General features: G+C 35.1%; 2 protein-coding genes across 2 annotated transcripts; both read left to right on the plus strand.

The window, feature by feature from the left end:
* Positions 1-669: 669 nt before the first annotated feature.
* LOC100247480 (lysine histidine transporter-like 6) lies at positions 670-3,589 on the plus strand. Its single transcript, XM_002281831.4, has 8 exons — positions 670-780; positions 900-1,039; positions 1,276-1,659; positions 2,281-2,674; positions 2,773-2,878; positions 2,959-3,050; positions 3,147-3,215; positions 3,301-3,589. The coding sequence occupies exons 1-8, from the start codon at positions 748-750 to the stop codon at positions 3,397-3,399; spliced, it is 1,317 nt and encodes a 438-aa protein (XP_002281867.1). The 5' UTR covers positions 670-747; the 3' UTR covers positions 3,400-3,589.
* A 4,398-nt stretch (positions 3,590-7,987) lies between these two features.
* On the plus strand, positions 7,988-19,203 carry LOC100242343 (ATP-dependent Clp protease adapter protein ClpS-like). The gene is made up of 3 exons (XM_002281848.5): positions 7,988-8,194; positions 9,696-9,843; positions 18,747-19,203. Exons 1-3 carry the CDS (start codon positions 8,131-8,133, stop codon positions 19,006-19,008), a joined length of 474 nt encoding a protein of 157 aa, XP_002281884.1. The 5' UTR covers positions 7,988-8,130; the 3' UTR covers positions 19,009-19,203.
* Positions 19,204-19,801: the final 598 nt, after the last annotated feature.

Genomic DNA, 19,801 nt, shown 5'->3' on the forward strand with positions numbered 1-19,801 from the left:
TACCCACCTCCAAATTCACTATGATGTATTTATGACGACTATGTTAACAGAGGATTCTCTTTTGGTTTAAATTATGCTAATAAATTAGAAGAGAAAAGTGAAATATATGCATACGTTGGTAGAAACAAAAATGGTAATAAATTATCAATTCATTTTGTGGTATGAAGTGGCCTCCAAAGCTACTGGGGGCCCTCCAAGGGAAAAAAGAACAAGACCCTCCACCAACTTCAGGGAATAAGGACCATGTTGCCCTTTAATCATTACTCCGGAAACTATTGCCCTTTATATAAAAGGGAGAATTGTGAGCCCAATGATGCTACCCCTCCAACCAACCCTTTCATCATTGGTTGCAAGTCAGGAATACCAAAATTGCGCACCATCTCCTTATATTCAAAAGAGGAAATGTATGTCTACTGTTTCATTGATCTAGACAGCTGATTTCAACCCCTTGATGGTCTGACTTGGTTGATTAATCATGAGGGTATACGGTGATTAGCAACTCATGTCCATTTTTAAATTGCGTCCCACCATCGTAACTTCATTTTCCCAAGTGATTGTAACATGACGATGTGTCAGGCAAAAAAATTTCTAGTGGAAATAGCCGAAGCATCTTTTTTTTTTTTTTTTTTCCCTCTTTAGTTCTCCTTTATTCCATCCAAGATTTTGAGTCATCACCCACTACAAATACATCATGACGATGATCACTCTTCTCCCACATTCGAGCTGTTTCTTCCTTCAGTTTCAGAGATGGTTTCATCTTCTCCTCCCCTTCCTCAAAAGGTGGGCGTGATCATCCTTGTTTCACTGCAACCCCTCTGACAATTTCCACTGGATTATTTGAAAACTGCTGTAGTTTTGATTTGTTCCTTTTGTTCTTCATTCTTGTTAAACTATGGCAGCAAGTTGGACCAGACGGGGAATGGACGGACCAAGGTCCACCTCGGCGGGCCAAATGGTGGTACTCAACTTTTCATACTGTCACAGCCATGATTGGTGCTGGAGTTCTCAGCTTGCCTTATGCCATGGCTTATTTAGGATGGTATATATATACTAAAACTCAATTCTACAAGCTAGACTAAGTCGTTTGGTACTTAATTCTAGAAAGCATTTTTTATTTTTCTAGTATTTGAAATTTTTATTGAAAGTGTTGTTTTCAAGTGTTAAAAAAACTTAGAAATACTTTCTAAAATCACTCCCCAACAACCTCTAAAAACCGAACTGCATGGAATGGTTCACCACAAGTAATAGAAACTAATTTGTGTTTCTCTATCTCAGGGGCCCAGGGGCAATGGTTCTGGTCGTATCTTGGTGCATCACCTTGAACACAATGTGGCGGATGATACAACTCCATGAATGTGTTCCTGGGATGCGCTTTGATCGCTACATTGATCTTGGTCGATACGCTTTCGGGCCAAAACTGGGGCCATGGATTGTGCTGCCTCAGCAGCTAATTGTACAGGTTGGGTGTGATATCGTGTACATGGTCACTGGGGGGAAGTGTCTCAAGAAGTTCATGGAAATCGCCTGCAGCAACTGCACCAGACTCAGGCAATCCTACTGGATTTGCATATTTGGCTCCATCCATTTCGTCCTGTCTCAGCTCCCAAATTTTAATTCTGTTGCTGGGGTTTCATTAGCGGCTGCCATAATGTCACTATGGTACCTTTTTTCTTTTTCTTCAACTTTAGTTTACTCGTAGATTCTATCCGAATGCGATATTTATTTTTTGTGTTAGTGGGCATAATGAACTTCTAACGAAAAGTGATGCCGGGAATCTAGGAAATTTAAACTGAGAAAAAAAAATGGTGGGGTATAAAATTAATGGTTCTAGTGAAGGGAATTTCTAAAAGGGTTCTTATTTTGTTTTTATTTTATTCCTCTTAATATGCTAATTCATGTGTGCATGTCCAAAGCCTGATAAGCGAACCTAGTTTCATTCCCAACTGTCAACCTAAATCCAAACAAAAAATCTGGCAGTGATTCAAAAATAGCCACGAATCTAGTTTATATATGTTAAAAAACACTATGATTTTGTTTCAGTAATAATTTGAGGTAATTTAAATAATTCCCAGGAAAAAGGATGGATGGAATAAGTTTTGGTAATAGTCCAATGTGTTTATGCAGATCATCTTCTCTGTCAGACCCATGTAAACGGTCACAGCCAATGATTTAATGGAATTGAAGAAAGCCAAAAACAAATCATAGAATTAAGCAAGGGGAATTTTGAGCATAGATTGATTATTGTTTCACTGTTAATCAGTTGGGTTAATCTGATTGCAGTTATTCAACTATAGCCTGGGTGGGTTGCTTGAGTAAAGGTCAAATCGAGAACGTGAACTATGGATACAAGTACACAAGCCCAAGCGATTACATGTTCCGGGTTTTCAATGCATTGGGTCAAATCACGTTTGCATTTGCTGGCCATGCAGTGGCCTTAGAAATTCAGGCCACAATTCCGTCAACTCCTGAGAAACCTTCAAGGATACCCATGTGGAAAGGTGCAATCGGGGCCTATTTTATCAACGCAATTTGCTATTTTCCGGTAGCTTTTGTTGGATACTGGGCATTTGGGCAAGATGTTGATGACAATGTGCTGATGGCACTCAAGAGACCTGCATGGCTCATTGCTTCTGCCAATTTAATGGTGGTCATCCATGTCATTGGCAGCTACCAAGTATGATTTAATTTACAGTTAGTTATATATACGTCCATGCATGCCATATATATATACATGCAAAGACATTTGCTGATCAATGAAATGAGGATTTGCAGGTTTATGCAATGCCGGTGTTTGCCTTGCTGGAAAAGATGATGGTCAAGAGATTGAACTTCCCACAAGGAATTGCTCTGAGACTCATTGCTAGATCTGCTTATGTTGGTAAGTTTGTCTTGTATAACCGTTCTTGGCATGCAGTGAATTTCCATATGGAATCCTCTGATTGCCTTGAAATTTTGCAGCTTTTACACTCTTCGTCGGAGTCACCTTCCCTTTCTTTGGAGATCTTCTTGGTTTCTTTGGAGGATTCGGTTTTGCTCCCACTTCATATTTTGTAAGCCAATCACCCGATTTATCATTTTACTCAATTTTCTTATTAACATTCCAAATTAATTTAACTAGCTTCATTGATGTTTTGGGGGCATTGCAGCTTCCTAGTATTATATGGCTTGTACTGAAGAAGCCAAGGATGTTCAGCATTTCATGGCTAATCAATTGGGTAGTTAATCAAAATTACACTTCCTTTCTTCTGAGCAAAATTCAAAGAATACGCATATAAACCTATATTGTCTGCATTTTTTCAGGCAAGCATATTCATCGGAGTATTCATAATGTTGGCGTCGACAATTGGTGGTTTGCGAAATATTATTATCGATGCCTCCACATATAGTTTCTACTCATGAAGAACGGTAGTTCATGTGATCAAATATTGGAAAACAATATTATATGGTTTGTAAAGTGGTTGGGTGGATTAATTTCCAGTGGGATGAAGCCATTTCCAACCATTTGTGGTTCTTGCAAAAGCTGGTTAATTAGTTCCAACATGCTACAATAATCAGTCCAATCAAAAGTTCCATTTCATTTGGTTTTCAACACACACTGTGTGGAATGGCCATTATGGTTGTCACTATAACCCCATTTTATTTTCCTCTACTAAGCCCTACTTAATTCCTATACTCACTTCATAACTTCCATGTAGATGCCCACAAATAAGGGTGTAGCTTAATTCAATCAAAATCGATCAAATCAGTTTGACTTTCTTTAATTATAAAAAATGATCTTAAGGGTGTAACTTAATTCAATCAAAATCGATCAAATCAGTTCAACTTTCTTTAATCATGAAAAGTGATTTGCGTGGTTTGATTTGCAATTTTTTGTCCCCTAAACCTGATCAAACAAATATTCAAAGATTATAATCGAAACTTCAAACACCTTTACTTTTTCAAAAAGATTCTATTGAAGTGGTTGATTACTATTGGATTATAATCTGAATTAATTTTTAGACATATTCATTGTATCTTGTGCTTAAAATGTTAAATATGTTCCAAGTTTCAAACCCAAATGAATTTTCAACAACCTTCGAAACCTATTTGCATTCAACAAATCCATCTAAAATAAATCAAATCAATCTTGACAAATGTGAGATTTACTTAGAAATTAATGCTGCTACATGTTTGCAGAATCATTACACATCTTTGAAAAGGACAGGAAAAAAGAAACTATGCTTATGTGGTTGTTTTTCTCTCTTGAGTGAGCCAGGAGGTCCTCCAAAGACTGAAAAAAGGAGTCATATCAGAAACTTATCTAAGCAGTATCATAACGAATAAAAAAGGTGGATTTTATATCGTTACGTCATTGTAAATGGAGGATTCATTGGATCCATAGAGCAGGTAAAGTTGATGAATCTTACTCACACTGCGGATAGAAGTGAACTTGTCATCCATAAAGAAGTGGATTCATTTTACTTGACCTTCTTTACATTCAATCATTAGTTTAAAGTGGAGGCACAAACTTTGCAAGTTGAGGGTACACACAAAGTAAATAGTGAAAATGAAAGTTGACGGAATTTAAATACATGGGCACTCAATCATCACCCATTCATGTGTGCGTGCACCACAAAAAGATTTGGTGCTCAATACATTCATCAACTTGTGCTTCAAAGCCAAAATCTCATCAAACCCACATCCACCACTTAAATCGTTGATTCGTTTTCTTATTGAAAAAAATGAGTACTTTGTATAAACTTTTATCACCTTTGATCGAATCATTCAAATGTATTACATCTCTAAAAGGTTTTCAAAAATGCGTTAGGTGTAAAGGCATGGAATGCATTTAGCTTGGGACTCTCAAGTACACTTATTTTTTAATCTAAGATGCTTGGACAGTCTACTTGGTGGCTCGATCAGGCAGTCGACCAATGGTGTAGATAAGACTGCAATGGTGACTTGCAAGTTGCAACTATATTTGATGTCTAATGGCTAACTAAGTGACCGACCAAGCTGTCCACTAGAGTAACAATTAGTTGCCTCTAATGGCTAGTTCATGCCCTAAACCATTATAAATGACTCTTAGATTTCTTTTATGTTATAGAGCATGATTTCAAATTGTCATTCATTCATTTATTAAGTCTTAAGAGAGTTAAGTAAGTGCATTATTCTTTCTATTTGTTAATTCTCATTTAGTGCATCCATTACCTTAATTTACTTTGTTGATTAATTTTTAAATATAAAATATCACTTAAAAGGTTTTTTTAAGAGTAAGATACCTCTTAAAGAATTATGGAACTTCTCTCGGAACCAAGAATTCGAGTATATAAGATTAAGACTTGATTTAAAACTTTGTTAATAGTGGAATCTCTAGGAACTTTGTTGATAGTGAAATCTCTAGGATTGAGATTGAAGCAAAAGAAGATTAGATGTAAACCAAAAATGGGTAGAATCATAACAAATTGAAGTTTGCATAATTCCTTCCCTTCTTTTTTAAGTTAAAAATTGTTTGGATATCATATACCCAATTTATCCTCCTTTTTGGGCTTACCTAGGTTATAGTATTATGGACCTAACACAATACTTAATAATACCCATGATCCATTAAATATGTAAAAACATTTTGTGTGTGTCTATATTTATATTATTTTTTTAATTTCAAATTTATTTTTTTATTAAACATTTTTTGTTTTACAAAATGAGTAATATAAAAAAATTTTAAAAAATAGTTTAAAAAAAATTATAATCCATAAAATATGTATATCTTATATCTAAACTTAAAATTATATATCTCATATAAAAGAGAAAAAAATTAAATAATATAATTTACCACCTTTTATATCTCATATTTGATTAACACGTGATATAATAAGGGAAAGAATAACTTATCATATTTAATTATTAATCAAACATAAGATATTTTCATATCAATTATTTTGTTTTATTCTATCTCATTTTATTTCCACCAAAGTAAACATGACTATTATATTTGATATTATACTATACCACACACTTAAAAGTAATGAAACAAAGGGAATTCTAAATGAAATCCCAAAAAAAAAAAAACCCTATTCCTTGTAAAGACGTGATTTTCAATGAACAAGATGCTTCGACTTAGGACTAAAATTGGTCAAGAGGTTCTAATTCACATTGAAAAGGAAAAAGGAGCGGAATTCTAAAATAGAAATTTGAGGTCCATCTTCTTCAAGCTTAAGCTTAGCTTCTTTCCCTTTTAACCTTATATGATATATTGAACACATAACACAAACAAGGCAATAGATAGATACAAAGCCTCTTACCCCATATTTAATTGATAATAAGATAAAGATAACATTATCCCACCTTTTATATTATCTTAAAGTTAAGATAAGATAAGGATGAGAGATATCCATTATCTTTTTCATATCTCTTACACATATGATTCCATGAATCATAATTTTTTTTTTCTATTTGGAAAATGTAATAGTATTTATTTATAAAAATTTATATAATAATTATTAACAAAGAAATAAAACTTGTGTATTAAAAAATCAATTATTGGGGATCTTCAAATAATGTCAAATATGAAATATATTTAACATTTTTTTAGATACAATATATTAGAAAGAAATATATTTTTATTTGTAAAATAAGGGATGAAATATGTTTTTTATTTTTATTTTATTTTTAAATAAACCAAATATAGTACAACATCCTATTTTATCAAATTAAGTAAAGTAGAGTTGATGCGAAAGGTAATAATAAACTAATTAAACTTATAATTTATAAACTTTGCGAAATGTTATTTGTCTTCAATCTCTATCTACCTAATCATAAACACTTTCAAGCCATATTTGATACATGAGAATTAGAAATGAAAATAAATATTTTGTTTTCATCCCTATTTCTCCTTAAACATAATGAATTTTGTGATTTTAATTCTTGTATTTGAATGCATATAGGAATGTAAAGTTAAAATGATTATTTATTTTCATTTCAAAGTTAAGTAACAACAAAAATGAGAAAATGAATAAGATGTTCATTATCACTATTTATCCCTACGTACCAAACATGACCTCTCATAGTCTTTATCCATTTAATCATGAACACTTTCATAGCCTATAAGTAAAGCAAAAACAATTCATTATTAAGTGATAATGGGTACAAACAAAACTTTGTATTTAGTAAACAAGAATAACTTTTTATTATATCCTATTACTATTTATCATGCAATCAAGCTATAAAATTGGTATAAAAAAGAATGGTGTTTGTAACATCATCTAAATAATAAAGTGTGCCGTGGTAGTAACAATGAGTCTGGTAGTAGCTTAACAATCTTCCCATGTCCTTTAACATCCTAGCTTAATTTGCCAAATAAATTTGTTCCTCAAAGTTACACACTTAATAACTAATACAAAAATTCCATCCCTAGATTTGGTTTCCATAAAGCAAATGTAATCATTATCTCTTGTAACGACACATCATTAAAGCATTTCATACATTCAACGTTACTTTAGATTTCTCGTGATATGTGTTAAAGTACATTATATATGATAAAATATCAAATCCTTTTAATTCTAACATTTAGAAAAATCAATGGTTCAACACGATATCGGAGTTTCGTTTGATAAAAGGTTACTGTTCGAACATCATTATATGTTTATTTCCTTAACTAATCGTTAATTTAAATGATATTGGTAAAATAACATAAATTTGGTACCTATTTTAATGAAATAACTAATTCTCACAAACAAAATCGTCATTAACTTGCACAACAAAATTTAATCTCCTTCCAATAATCTTAGTAGAGTTAAAATAATATCAAAGGTATTATTGATCACACTATTAAGAAGAATATGGTTAACATAAAAGTTGTACATGTGTTGTTTCCCATCCAAAATAAAATAAAATTAAAGAAAGATTATCAAGTCAATAAAAACATTAACTTTAATAAAGCAACTAATTCCAAAAAAGAACCGATCAAAAATGCAATAAGAAACTATGAAGGAGATGACCCATTCAGCCAACAATAAAACGACGTCGTTTTTGTGCGAGATTTCCGTTTCTGGAAAACAAAACCACCAGTTTTATTTATTTATTTATTTAAAATGAAAAACGGGGAAAAAACCAGGTAGGAGGACTGCTCCACCATTTTGTAGAGAGAGAGAGATGGAGAATGCGATATGTGGGAGACTAGCTCTCTCACCCAATCATGTTTTCAACTCCAAATCTGGTATCTCTCTTCATCTCTATCTCAATTTCTCCTTCTCTCTCTTTCTATGTATATAATGAATATGCGATTGTTGTTACTGTTGATGTTTGTTTCTCCAATTCAGTCTCAGTATGCCCAATCTCAATCTTCAATGTTCATATCAAATGTTGATTTGATTCGGGCGTTGACCAAGTGTAGTATGCTCTGTGTCCAATACTTTCGATTCATAGCTCCACATATCTTGAAGCTGTAAGGGTTTTATTGTTGTATATTACTGCATTGAACTTGTTGGTCTTAGAATTAGTAATTCGTTTGGAATCAGAAATCCCTCTACTTTTCTGTTTATGGGCTCCGTCTGCTTTGAAATTTTAGTGAGGTAATTATTTTTTTGGGTGTAAAGGAATATATTTCGCCCAAGTTAATTGAAGATTCCTGATCAGTTTTTCTTATGCTCGGTCGTAAACATTCATCGAAATTTTGGAGGCTTAGAGAAAAAGGTTTTAAAAGAAAACAGGCCTATGTTTGGTTCTCAGGAAAAGAAGTGAGGAAGGGAAAATACAACAAGGAAAGAAACAAATGAAGAATGAATTATGAGTTTGACCCAGTTAATTTTTCTGTCGGTAAAATGAATTGTTTATAAATATCTGTCATTTCTCATAATGTTCATCGTCTATAAATTTAGACTAATTTTCATCTTTCGTCACAACCAATTGGGAGAAATTTTTTCAAAAACTATTTCCCCTCCAACCAAACACAAGCAACGGATTACAAAATTAGCTAAGCTAGGCCAAATTTGTGGTTGTGTACTTTTATGATTCTTAATGCTCTCTCAAACAAGGGATGTTGTTTGCCTACAATCAGGAGTTCCAAAGTTTCCAAATTTGATGGGCATTTAGATTACTGAGTTATGGTAATGGTAATTGCTGGAGTACCTGTTGCTGTTTATGGCCACTTGTTTTTATCAAGTGCGACTAGTGCTCATTTTAGAATATTCTCTGGACATTCAACCACAAATCCATTTGATTTGGGTAATGTTGCTTTTGGGTACTCTCTTCTCTCATGTTATGTTCCTCACCTCGAAGGAATTATTAATTATACCATATTAATCCCCTAAATTTTAGGAGAAATGATTATAGTTTTCAGGATTAAGTCATATCTATCACTATAATTGTTGATACAATTTAAATTTTAACCCTCAAATGTTTGTCTGTTTTGCCTCTTCTTTCTTAGGCACAAGACTTGATAGGGCCCTGAAACTTTTAAATAATTTCTTGAATATAAATGCACTATCTCATTTACTTGTGACTGATGAATAAGTGGCTTTACTCATAATTTTGTGCATTCATGTAATCCAAGTAGAACATCCTGTTAATTGCTCCTTTTTCTCATTCAATGGCCTAATCTATTTGATCTAACTTGTTAAATAACTTTCTGTCAGTTGGTTTATTTTTGGTAAATCATCATCAATATAATCCTAAGTTGATTCTCTTAGAGGATGATAAATTGATAATATGTTAAACAGGGGATAAGCACTCTCTTCTGAAAGGACCATGCACCAATCGTAGCTTTCTTATGGCCATATCAGCCTCAGGACCAGGGAAAGGAGGCTTACTGGAAAGGCCAGTCATAGAGAAAGTGACTCCTGGCCGTGAATCTGAGTTTGATCTAAGGTAAATCCACTGGATTTTATGCTCTTTTGGTTTATGCGTTCCATGTGGTATTAAACAATTTCTTTACTTAAGATGAGTACATTGCCATAAATTTACTGATACTGCTCTATGGTCTCAAGATTGGCATTAAAGTTCAATTTATAGGGGACACAAGATTTCTATGCATGCCATTGAATGGTCAAAATTGGACTGGATTAGTGTATCAATAAATTTTAGTTGGCCAAACTATGAACCAAAACAAGTTGCATTCTTACTGGTACAATTCAAATCTGCAAATAAATCTCATTTAAATCTAGAAATTGTTGCTAGTCATTCCCACTGGTGTCTTGTGGGACTGTGGTCAACTCACACCCATTAAATCAAATGAAAAATTTATAGGGGATGTGACTTGGACAGAATAATAATAATAATAATAATAATAATAATAATAATAATTGTTATAGGCAAAAGAGCAATAGATATATTAAAGAGCCAAAAAAGGCTACACCAAGCACACAGGAAGTATACATGTGCACATTGGACAAGTTGACAGTTAATCCAAGTTCAACCCATGTATGAAACTCATTTTCCCAAGCTCAACCCAACCTGAGGTTCAACCCAAGCCCAACCCAAGTTTATTTTTCCAAACTTGGGTTCAAATTAGGTTGGGAGTCGGTCTGGTTAATAAAGATTACATAAGCTTAGCATCCATTTTGGTAAATATTTTACCAATAAACTTATATTTAAATCAACTATTAGTAACATGTATTTAATTGTAATTCTAGAACCTTTGCAAATCAATGTCAACATATAAATTTACAACATTCATTTACTTAATCAATGCAATAGCTACAACTCCATACTACAATCAATGAAATAAATCAAAAGCTCTAAAATAAAAACACAAATAATTTTTTTAAAGCCATTTCCAAGTGGACAATCAAATTAAAAGTTATATTTCCTACATGTTCAAGATGAAATTTCAACACTTTTTTTTTTTTTTTTTTTTTTGATAAGTAAAAGAGAAGAAATTGTATTGAAAAGAGACACTAAAATAGCAACTCAAAAAGATACAGCATAGGAGCACCCCCCCTCCTTGGCTGGGACAAAAAACAGCCTTAAAAAGCGGAGGGGCAAAAAAAAAAAAAAACCACCTTCAACAAGAACCTATCCAATCAAGGAAACCAACTAAAGTCAAAGGACCATCTTTTATGAACAATTTCGTCTCCGACCAAAGAAGATAAATAAAAGAACTCTTAAATCTTTGAATGGACAGCATAACATCTTCAAACGCGCTTTAGTTCCTTGCCTTCCAAACCGTCCAAAAAATACATAAAGGGTCTGCTCTCCAAACTTTCTTTCTCTTTTTTCCCACAAAAGACCCATTCCAACCCAAGAATGTCATTTTAACAAAGGCTGGCGGCACCCACTGCACCCCGAAGAGAGTGAAAAACAACGCCCAAAGAGTCCTTGTCTTGGCACAGTGGAAAAGGATATGATTTATCGATTCCCCATGCATTTGGAAAATGTAGCATCTATTTGCTAGAGGTCATCCTCTTTTCTGAAGCTGGTCCAAAGTAAGAGTCTTCCCCTAAGTTGCTTCCCACCCAAAAAAACTCACTTTGGGCTGCACACATGAATTCCAAATGACAATCGATGGGAAAGAGGCTGATGGACTAGATTCTAAGGCTTTGTAGAGAGACTTAACAGAGAACTTCCCACATTTAGTCTCTATCCAAAGCACCCTATCTTCCACATCCCGTTGAACACCCTTCCCATTGAGACCCAATAAAAAATTGTTCGCCTCATCCATTTCCTAATCATTGAAGGGTCTAGAGAAATGTGTGTCCCCACTCCCTTAGTGAAACTCCACACATCTTTTACCCAGACATCCTTGGTCGTAGCTATAGCAAACAAAGTAGGAAAAGCAACCCAAAAAGCTGAATCTCCACACCATCGATCCTTCCAAAATCTCGCCCTCTGACCATTGCCCACCATAAAGGAGAGTCTACTGCTTACAACATGCCACTCCCTCCTAATTGCTTTTCACAACCCCATGCCATACCCACCCCTTTGCTTCTCCTCATACTTTCCCCTAATCACTTGATTCCACAAGGCCCCTCTCTCATTTGCAAACCTCCAATTCCATTTGCATAAAAACACCTTATTAAGAGAAGAAAGACACTTCACCCCCAAACCCCTTTTTCTTTTGTCTAAGCAAACAAGCGCCCATCTTACAAGTTGTGGTTTTAGCTCAAGAGCCCCATTTCCCCGCAAAAAATCTCTCTGAATCTGCTCTTACCTCAATCTGATTGTCCTAGGCAAAATAAGCCCAAACATGAACTAAATTGGCAAGCTAGCCAAAGTACTCCAAATCAAAATGAGCCTCCGACCTTTAGAGATGTATTGTCTCTTCCACATTACCAGTCTCTTTCGAAACCTCTTTTCCACTCCATCCCATGTAGCCATGAACTTAAAAGGAGCTCCCAAAGGCAATCCCAAATAAGAGGAGGGGAGCCTCCCGACCTTACAACCAAGTTCTACAGCCAAAGCCTTCACATTTTCCACACATCCTACTGGGATTAACTCGCTTTTATCCAAATTAATTCTCAGCCTTGAAATAGCCTCAAACCACATTAGAATCCAACTTAAATACTTCATCTAATCCTGAGAAGTCCAACAAAAACCAAAATATCATCGACGAACAATAAGTGGGACACATGAGCCCCTTTACCGCCTCTACCCCTCACCTTACAAGTCGACAAAAAACCCCCACTTACAAGTCTCCTTAGAATGCAGCTAAGTGCCTCCATAACAATTACAAATAAGTACGGTGAGAGTGGGCCCCCCTACCTTAAAACTCTAGAACTTTGGAAGAATCCTGAGGAAGTCCCATTAACCAAAATGGAAAAACTCATTGTAGAGATGCATCACTGCATCCACCGGAGTCATTTCTCCCCAAAACCCATCATACCCATAACTAAAAGCAAGAAGGACTAGTCCACATGATCATACGCCTTTTCTATATCAAGCTTGCACAATACCACCCCCTCATTACTCTTCAAAAATCGAATCCATGACTTCATTAGCAACAAGGGCTAATGAAGTTATCTAGAATTTGTCTACCCTCCACAAAGACATTTTGGGCCTTGGAGACCACCTTACCTACTACCAGAATTTGTCAACTCATAAACAATCATTTTTACAACCCATCACAATTAGAAGAAAGGGTAATTTTTCTATTATATTTTTCTTATAGTAACTTAAAGTTCATGACCAATCTTTCACAGAATAGCAAAAATACACTAAAATTAAAAAAAAGAAAGATAAATTAATTGTTCATGACACCAAAATAACCAAAATCCTCAACACTATATCATTTTCTAACATTTAAAACAATAAATGTGTCTTAATATAAATGAAATTACTATTAAATAATATGCATTTACACACACACAGACACACATGTATAGATATATTGTTGGAAAACCGAAACTGATATGGAAAGAAATAACTTTGTAAAACTGTAAATTATTTATTAGTTGTCAATCTTTGTATTTTTAGGAAAGTAATTGTTAGGAGTTATTCTTTCCTTTTAATCAGTGATTTAGTTACCTAATTTGAAGGATTTGTATATGCTGTAAACTCTATAAAAGAATAATCTCAATGAAAGAATATTATTCCCGTGAAACCCTATTCTTCAACTTGGTATCAGAGCTAGCAATTTGCTTGCCAAAATCCTCCTTCTTCCTTTCTTTCAATCCTTGTTCTCTGAAACCATGTCGGATATTTCAAACGAGTCCACTACTGTTCCTCAACCTTCTCTGAACAATCCCATCATCACTGATTCTTCAAAAATCAGTCTTACCACCTCGGAATCTCACTCTATCCAAATCACCACGATTCGCTTGAATGGTGACAACTTTCTGAGATGGTCTCAATCAGTTCAGATGTACATCAGAGGACGTGGAAAGATGGGCTACCTGACGGGTGAAAAGAAGGCTCCTGCAGTGGATGATCCGAACTATGCTATATGGGATGTTGAGAATTCCATGGTGATGACATGACTTGTGAATTCTATGGAAGAAGACATTAGCTCTAATTACATGTGCTATCCAACAGCACAAGAGCTTTGGGAGAATGTAAATCAGATGTATTCTGATTTAGGAAATCAATCACAGATCTTTGAATTAACCCTCAAACTTGGTGAGATACGACAAGAGGAGCATCTTCTTGCACTGCTGAAATCCAACTTGACATCCGGTACTTCTAGTGTTTCTTTGGCACACACAGGTAATGAATTATATGCTCTATCTTGTCGTTTTAAATCTACTCCATGGATAATCAATTCTGGAGCATCCGACCACATGACCAATTCCTCAAACATGTTTGAATCCTATTCACCGTGTCCTGCAAATAAAAAGGTTCGGATAGCTGATGGTAATTTCTCACCTATTGTAGGAAAAGGTCTAATAAAAATCTCTAAGGGAATAAATCTTAAATCTGTTCTCCATGTTCCTAAACTTACTTGTAATCTCTTGTCTGTTAGCAAATTATCTAGAGATTCTAATTGTTGTGTTATCTTCTATAAATCCCATTGTATTTATAGGACCAGAGCTCGGGGAAGACGATTGGTAGTGCTAGGATGATCAATGGTCTCTATTATTTCGAGGATAATTTACCTAGTAATAAAATTGCTCAAGGACTAAGTAGTATTAGTTCTCTTTCTGTTTGTGATCAAATAATGGTTTGGCATTGCAGATTAGGCCATCCTAGTTTCTCTTATTTAAAACATTTATTTCCAGTGTTATTTCAAAAGGTTGATCCTTTATCATTTCAATGTGAAAGTTGTTTATTGGCAAAGAGCCAACGAAAAACTTACATTCCAAAACCCTACTATGCATCAAAACCATTTTATCTTTTTCACAGTGATGTTTGGGGACCTTCAAAAGTAACCACAATTTCAGGAAAAAAATGGTTTGTGACATTTATAGACGACCATACACGTCTTTGTTGGGTATATTTAATGAGGGAAAAATCTGAAGTCGAAAGGATTTTTAAAGAATTTTACAAAATGATTGAAAACCAATTTCAAACAAAAATCAGTATTTTGAGATCTGATAATGGGACCGAGTACTTTAATAAAGTTTTGGAAACCTTTTCAAATGAGAAAGGAATTTTACATCAATCCTCGTGTTCTGATACCCCTGAACAGAAAGGAATAGCTGAACGTAAAAATAAACACTTGTTAGAAGTAGCACGGGTTATGATGTTTTACATGAATATTCCAAAATACTTATGGGGGGATGTCATATTAACTGCTTCATATCTAATCAACAGGATGCCTACAAAAATTTTGCAGTATACCACTCCTTTGGAGTGTTTGAAAAAGGTATTTCCAGAATCTCGAATTAATTCTGAATTACCCTTGAAAATATTTGGTTGCACTGCATATGTACACATTCCAAAAAGGTCAAGATCTAAGTTAGACTCAAGAGCAGAAAAATGTGTTTTTGTAAGATATACTCCTAATAAAAAGGGTTACAAATGTTTTAATCCCCTTACAAAACGTTTTTACACAATTATGGATGTTTCCTTTATGGAAAATGTCTCATATTTTACCAAAAATTTACTTCAAGGGAGAAATTAGTGGAACCAAATTTTTGGGAAATTGTTGAACCTTTGCCTAGTGTAATTCTTGATATCTCTCTTGAAAAAGAAAATAAGGAAACTAAGCCTACTGAATCCGAATCTGAAATTGGTTTGTCAGAAGAAGAAATACTACGAATAAAAAAAAATAGAAACAATCTTGAGCCTGTGGTTTATTCAAGGAAAAAAGTCCCTAGAAGAAGTAAAGACCAGCCGATCAACCTAGCACATGGTCAACCGAAAGCCCTGGGCAATGGCTCTCTAAATATCTCAGGTAACCCTCCTTCTATTCCTACTCATATACATGCTTCTTCCTCTATTACTGATCTAAGTTTACCATCACACTTTGGTCCAAGTCCAAAAATATCTGCACTCGAACCCGATTTAGGATTAACCCCAATTGTTCCTACACAGGACCTTGACCTTGATCTCCCTATTGCTCTTAAAAAGGGAACCCAAGCCTGCACTAAACATCCCATTGCCAAATATATCTCCTATAGTAACCTTTCAGACAACTATAGAGCATTCACTACAAATATTTCAAAACTTGTGGTACCTAGAAATATTCAAGAAGCATTAGATGAACCGAGTTGGAAATTGGCAGTGTTTGAGGAAATGAATGCCTTAAAAAAGAATGGCACTTGGGAGGTTGTAGATTTACCAAGGGAAAAAAAAGTTGTAGGGTGCAAATGGGTGTTTACAATAAAGAGTGAAACAGATGGAAGTGTTGAGAGATACAAAGTCATACTTGTGGCAAAGGGTTTTACTCAAACCTATGGGATAGACTACCAAGAGACTTTCGCCCCAGTAGCTAAAATAAACTCGATTAGAGTTTTGTTGTCCCTTGCAGTAAATTCCAATTGGCCCTTACACCAATTGGATGTTAAAAATGTCTTTCTTAATGGAGACCTAGAGGAGGAAGTGTTCATGAGTCCTCCACCAGGTTTTGAAGAAAGTTTTGGAGTTGGGAAAGTGTGCAAATTGAAGAAGTCTTTATACGGACTTAAGCAGTCGCCTAGAGCTTGGTTTGAGTGCTTTGGCAAAGTAATAAAGCATTATGGATATACTCAAAGTCAAGCTAATCACACGATGTTCTACAAACATGCAAATGAAGGTAAAGTAGTCATCTTAATTGTGTATGTTGACGATATTGTGTTAACTAGGGATGATTGCAATGAACTAGAGAAGCTGAAAGAGAAACTTGCTGAGGAATTTGAGATTAAGGACCTGAAGGCATTAAAATACTTTCTTGGGATGGAGTTTGCTAGGTCCAAAGAAGGTATCTTTGTAAATCAACGGAAGTACGTTCTTGATCTTCTTGATGAGACAGGTATGTTAGGATGTAAGCCTGTTGAAACACCTATAGAGCTGAATGTAAAACTGCAACCTACAAAAGCCAAGAATGTGAAGGATCGGGATCGTTATCAGAGACTTGTTGGGAGATTGATTTACCTATCCCATACACGCCCTAACATAGTATTCTCAATGAGTATGGTTAGTCAGTTTATGCATGCGCTTGGACCAGAGCATTTTGAAGTTGTTTACAGGATTCTAAGGTATCAAAGGGGACACCAGGTAGAGGTCTTCTGTTCAAGTCACGAGGACACCTACAAATTGAAACCTACACCGATGCAAACTGGGCTGGAAGCATAGTGGATCGAAGGTCCACCTCTGGGTACTGTTCACTTGTAGGTGGCAACTTGGTTATGTGGCGAAGTAAAAAATAGAACGTGGTTGTTAGAAGTAGTGCTAAGGCTGAGTTTAGAGCTGTAGCTCATGGTATTTGTGAGATTATGTGGAAGAAGATTACTGGAAGAGTTAAAGATGACAGGTTCATCTCCTATGAAGTTGTATTATGACAACAAGGCAACAATTTCAGTAGCTCACAATCAGGTTCTCCATGACCGCACCAAACATGTGGAAGTGGACAAGCATTTCAGTAAAGAAAAGATAGACAACAAATTGGTCTGTATGACCTATATCCCTACCAAGGAACAAGTGGTTGATGTCTTCACCAAAGGACTACACAAGAGGCAATTCGATTTTCTAGTTGGCAAGCTGGCTATGGAAGATATCTTTAAGCCAGCTTGAGGGGGAGTGTTGGAAAACCGAAATTGATATGGAAAGAAATAACTTTGTAAAGCTGTAAATTATTTATTAGTTATCAATCTTTGTATTTTTAGGAAAGTAATTGTTAGGAGTTATTCTTTCCTTTTAATCAGTGATTTAGTTTCCTAATTTGAAGGATTTGTATATGTTGTAAACTCTGTAAAAGAATAATCTCAATGAAAGAATATTATTCCCGTGAAACCCTATTCTTCAACTTATATAATAAGTTTTGCGCTAGGGTCAAGTTGCCCAAGCCAACCCTTAATTCAGGTTGACACTTCTTTTGTCCAAGCTCAACCCAATTTACAAATTAAGTTGCTCCAGCCCGTAAAAGATCAGGTTGGATTTAAGTTGGGTTAGATTGAACCTGCCCAAGTTGCAATCCTAAAAATTTATGAGACAGGTAAGGATCCCCTAAATACTCATCGTGAGGAAACATTCCCATAAAAGAAATCAGTGTAGTGGTGATCAGAAAAATAAACAGTGTAGTTGAAATAAGGATGTTGAGATAGATGAGTGAAATGAAAAGAGTAAAGTCAGAAGTTAGTTCACCTCTGAGATGCTAAAACCAATTGACTAGATGATGAGGAAAGTTAGCTAACATGAGTTTTCTCAAGTACAACAAAGAACAGTGATCATTAAAAATCAGTACAGAGTGGTGTGGAAGATTGAAGATGTTAGAAAACAAGGGAAGATCAAAAGGAAGGTAGATCCAGGTTAGGAAAAAAATGATAGCAAAGACTTGATGTTAGATATAGTTCTAGCTAGTGCAGAATAACGGAAAAAAATGTTCGCCAATTCCAAGTAGTTTAGATGAGTTTCCATTAATTTGTCTTATAATTTCAATGAAAATGTTGATGTGTTCTCATTTAAATATTTCCTTACACTTAACCTAATGATATAATTCTTTAGGGGTAATTGACTCTAGAGATATGGAACAATGATCTGTACCTTCTTGTCTGTCAAGTTAAATGATAACTATCAGTAATTAATATATCCCTGTTCATTCCATGGTTCACCTGGTTGAATTTGAATTTGCCTCAAATTTCCTGCTGAAATGGACTGCTGGCTCAACTCATTCTGAGGTATTAAGTTCTGTTTCTGAAATATAATTGAATGTGATGGTTTGCAAAACTTGTAATGATAGTGTCACACAAATTCTGCAGGAAATCAAGAAAAATAGCTCCACCCTATCGTGTAATACTGCACAATGATAATTACAATAAGCGGGAATATGTCGTCCAAGTACTGATGAAGGTTATCCCTGGAATGACCCTTGATAATGCAGTTAATATCATGCAAGAAGCACACTACAATGGCTTGTCAGTGGTGATTATTTGTGCTCAGGCTGATGCTGAAGACCACTGCATGCAGCTGCGGGGAAATGGACTTCTTAGTTCCATTGAACCTGCAAGTGGTGGATGCTGAAGACCACCATTCAGATCTGTCTGCATGGTATCAGAGATGTACATAAGTTGGTAATGGCCATATCTGTATGAATCTTGCTCATCCTGTGATCAGATAAGACAGGGGATGCTAGTTGTTTCAAATAATGGCTCGATTATAGCTACTAATCAGCTTGCACCCTGTTCTTTTTTTACACAATCCACATTCATTTTTGCACACCTTTTTTTCTCTCTATACGTAACACAATGAAAGTTCAGTCAGAACCTGGAAAAAGCAATCATATGAAAAGATTAAGATGAAATTTGGGACAAGGCCACTCACTGCCACTGGTGAAAACGAAGTGCCACAAATCAAATAGATGATACCCATATCAATTCTTGTCACCATAATCTCAAAACGGTACCGTTGATTTTTGGATGTATGAATTCAAATTAAGAGTGGATAAAGGTAATTCACTCAAAACATCATAAGCGTAGCCTATACTCAAAAGTTAGAGGTCAAAGAGAGGCCCTTGGCCATGTGCAGCAGAGTCTGAGCTCAGAAGTCAGACCTAGATTCAGTGTGAACAAGTTTATGTTAAAAGTTTGCAGGTGCAGCAAAAGTGGGAATTCTTACATCTTTTTCACTCTTGCCGCCCAAACCCACCCTTCATCAAATCAGTTCCGGTGGTTTTCTTTTCTTTCCCAATCCCCACCCTACCACACAAATTGTTTCTGATGCCCCATCAGTTTTTTTCTTCCCTTCTTTCGTTGAACAGAAACAGACACCAGCATGCCCAGATAGATTGCAGTGAAATGGCAGGGCAAAATTTGAT

Source organism: Vitis vinifera, chromosome 1 (assembly GCF_030704535.1).
Source record: "Vitis vinifera cultivar Pinot Noir 40024 chromosome 1, ASM3070453v1".
NCBI classification, from domain to species: domain Eukaryota; kingdom Viridiplantae; phylum Streptophyta; class Magnoliopsida; order Vitales; family Vitaceae; genus Vitis; species Vitis vinifera.

Coding starts and splice junctions, on each gene's coding strand:
- LOC100247480 (XM_002281831.4), top strand. CDS start 748: ATGGTTTCATCTTCTCCTCCCCTTCCTCAAAAG. Junction 1,660..2,280: donor GCTGCCATAATGTCACTATG/GTACCTTTTTTC, acceptor ATCTGATTGCAG/TTATTCAACTATAGCCTGGG. Junction 3,216..3,300: donor TTTCATGGCTAATCAATTGG/GTAGTTAATCAA, acceptor GCATTTTTTCAG/GCAAGCATATTCATCGGAGT.
- LOC100242343 (XM_002281848.5), top strand. CDS start 8,131: ATGGAGAATGCGATATGTGGGAGACTAGCTCTCTCACCCAATCATGTT. Junction 8,195..9,695: donor TGTTTTCAACTCCAAATCTG/GTATCTCTCTTC, acceptor TATGTTAAACAG/GGGATAAGCACTCTCTTCTG. Junction 9,844..18,746: donor GAATCTGAGTTTGATCTAAG/GTAAATCCACTG, acceptor CAAATTCTGCAG/GAAATCAAGAAAAATAGCTC.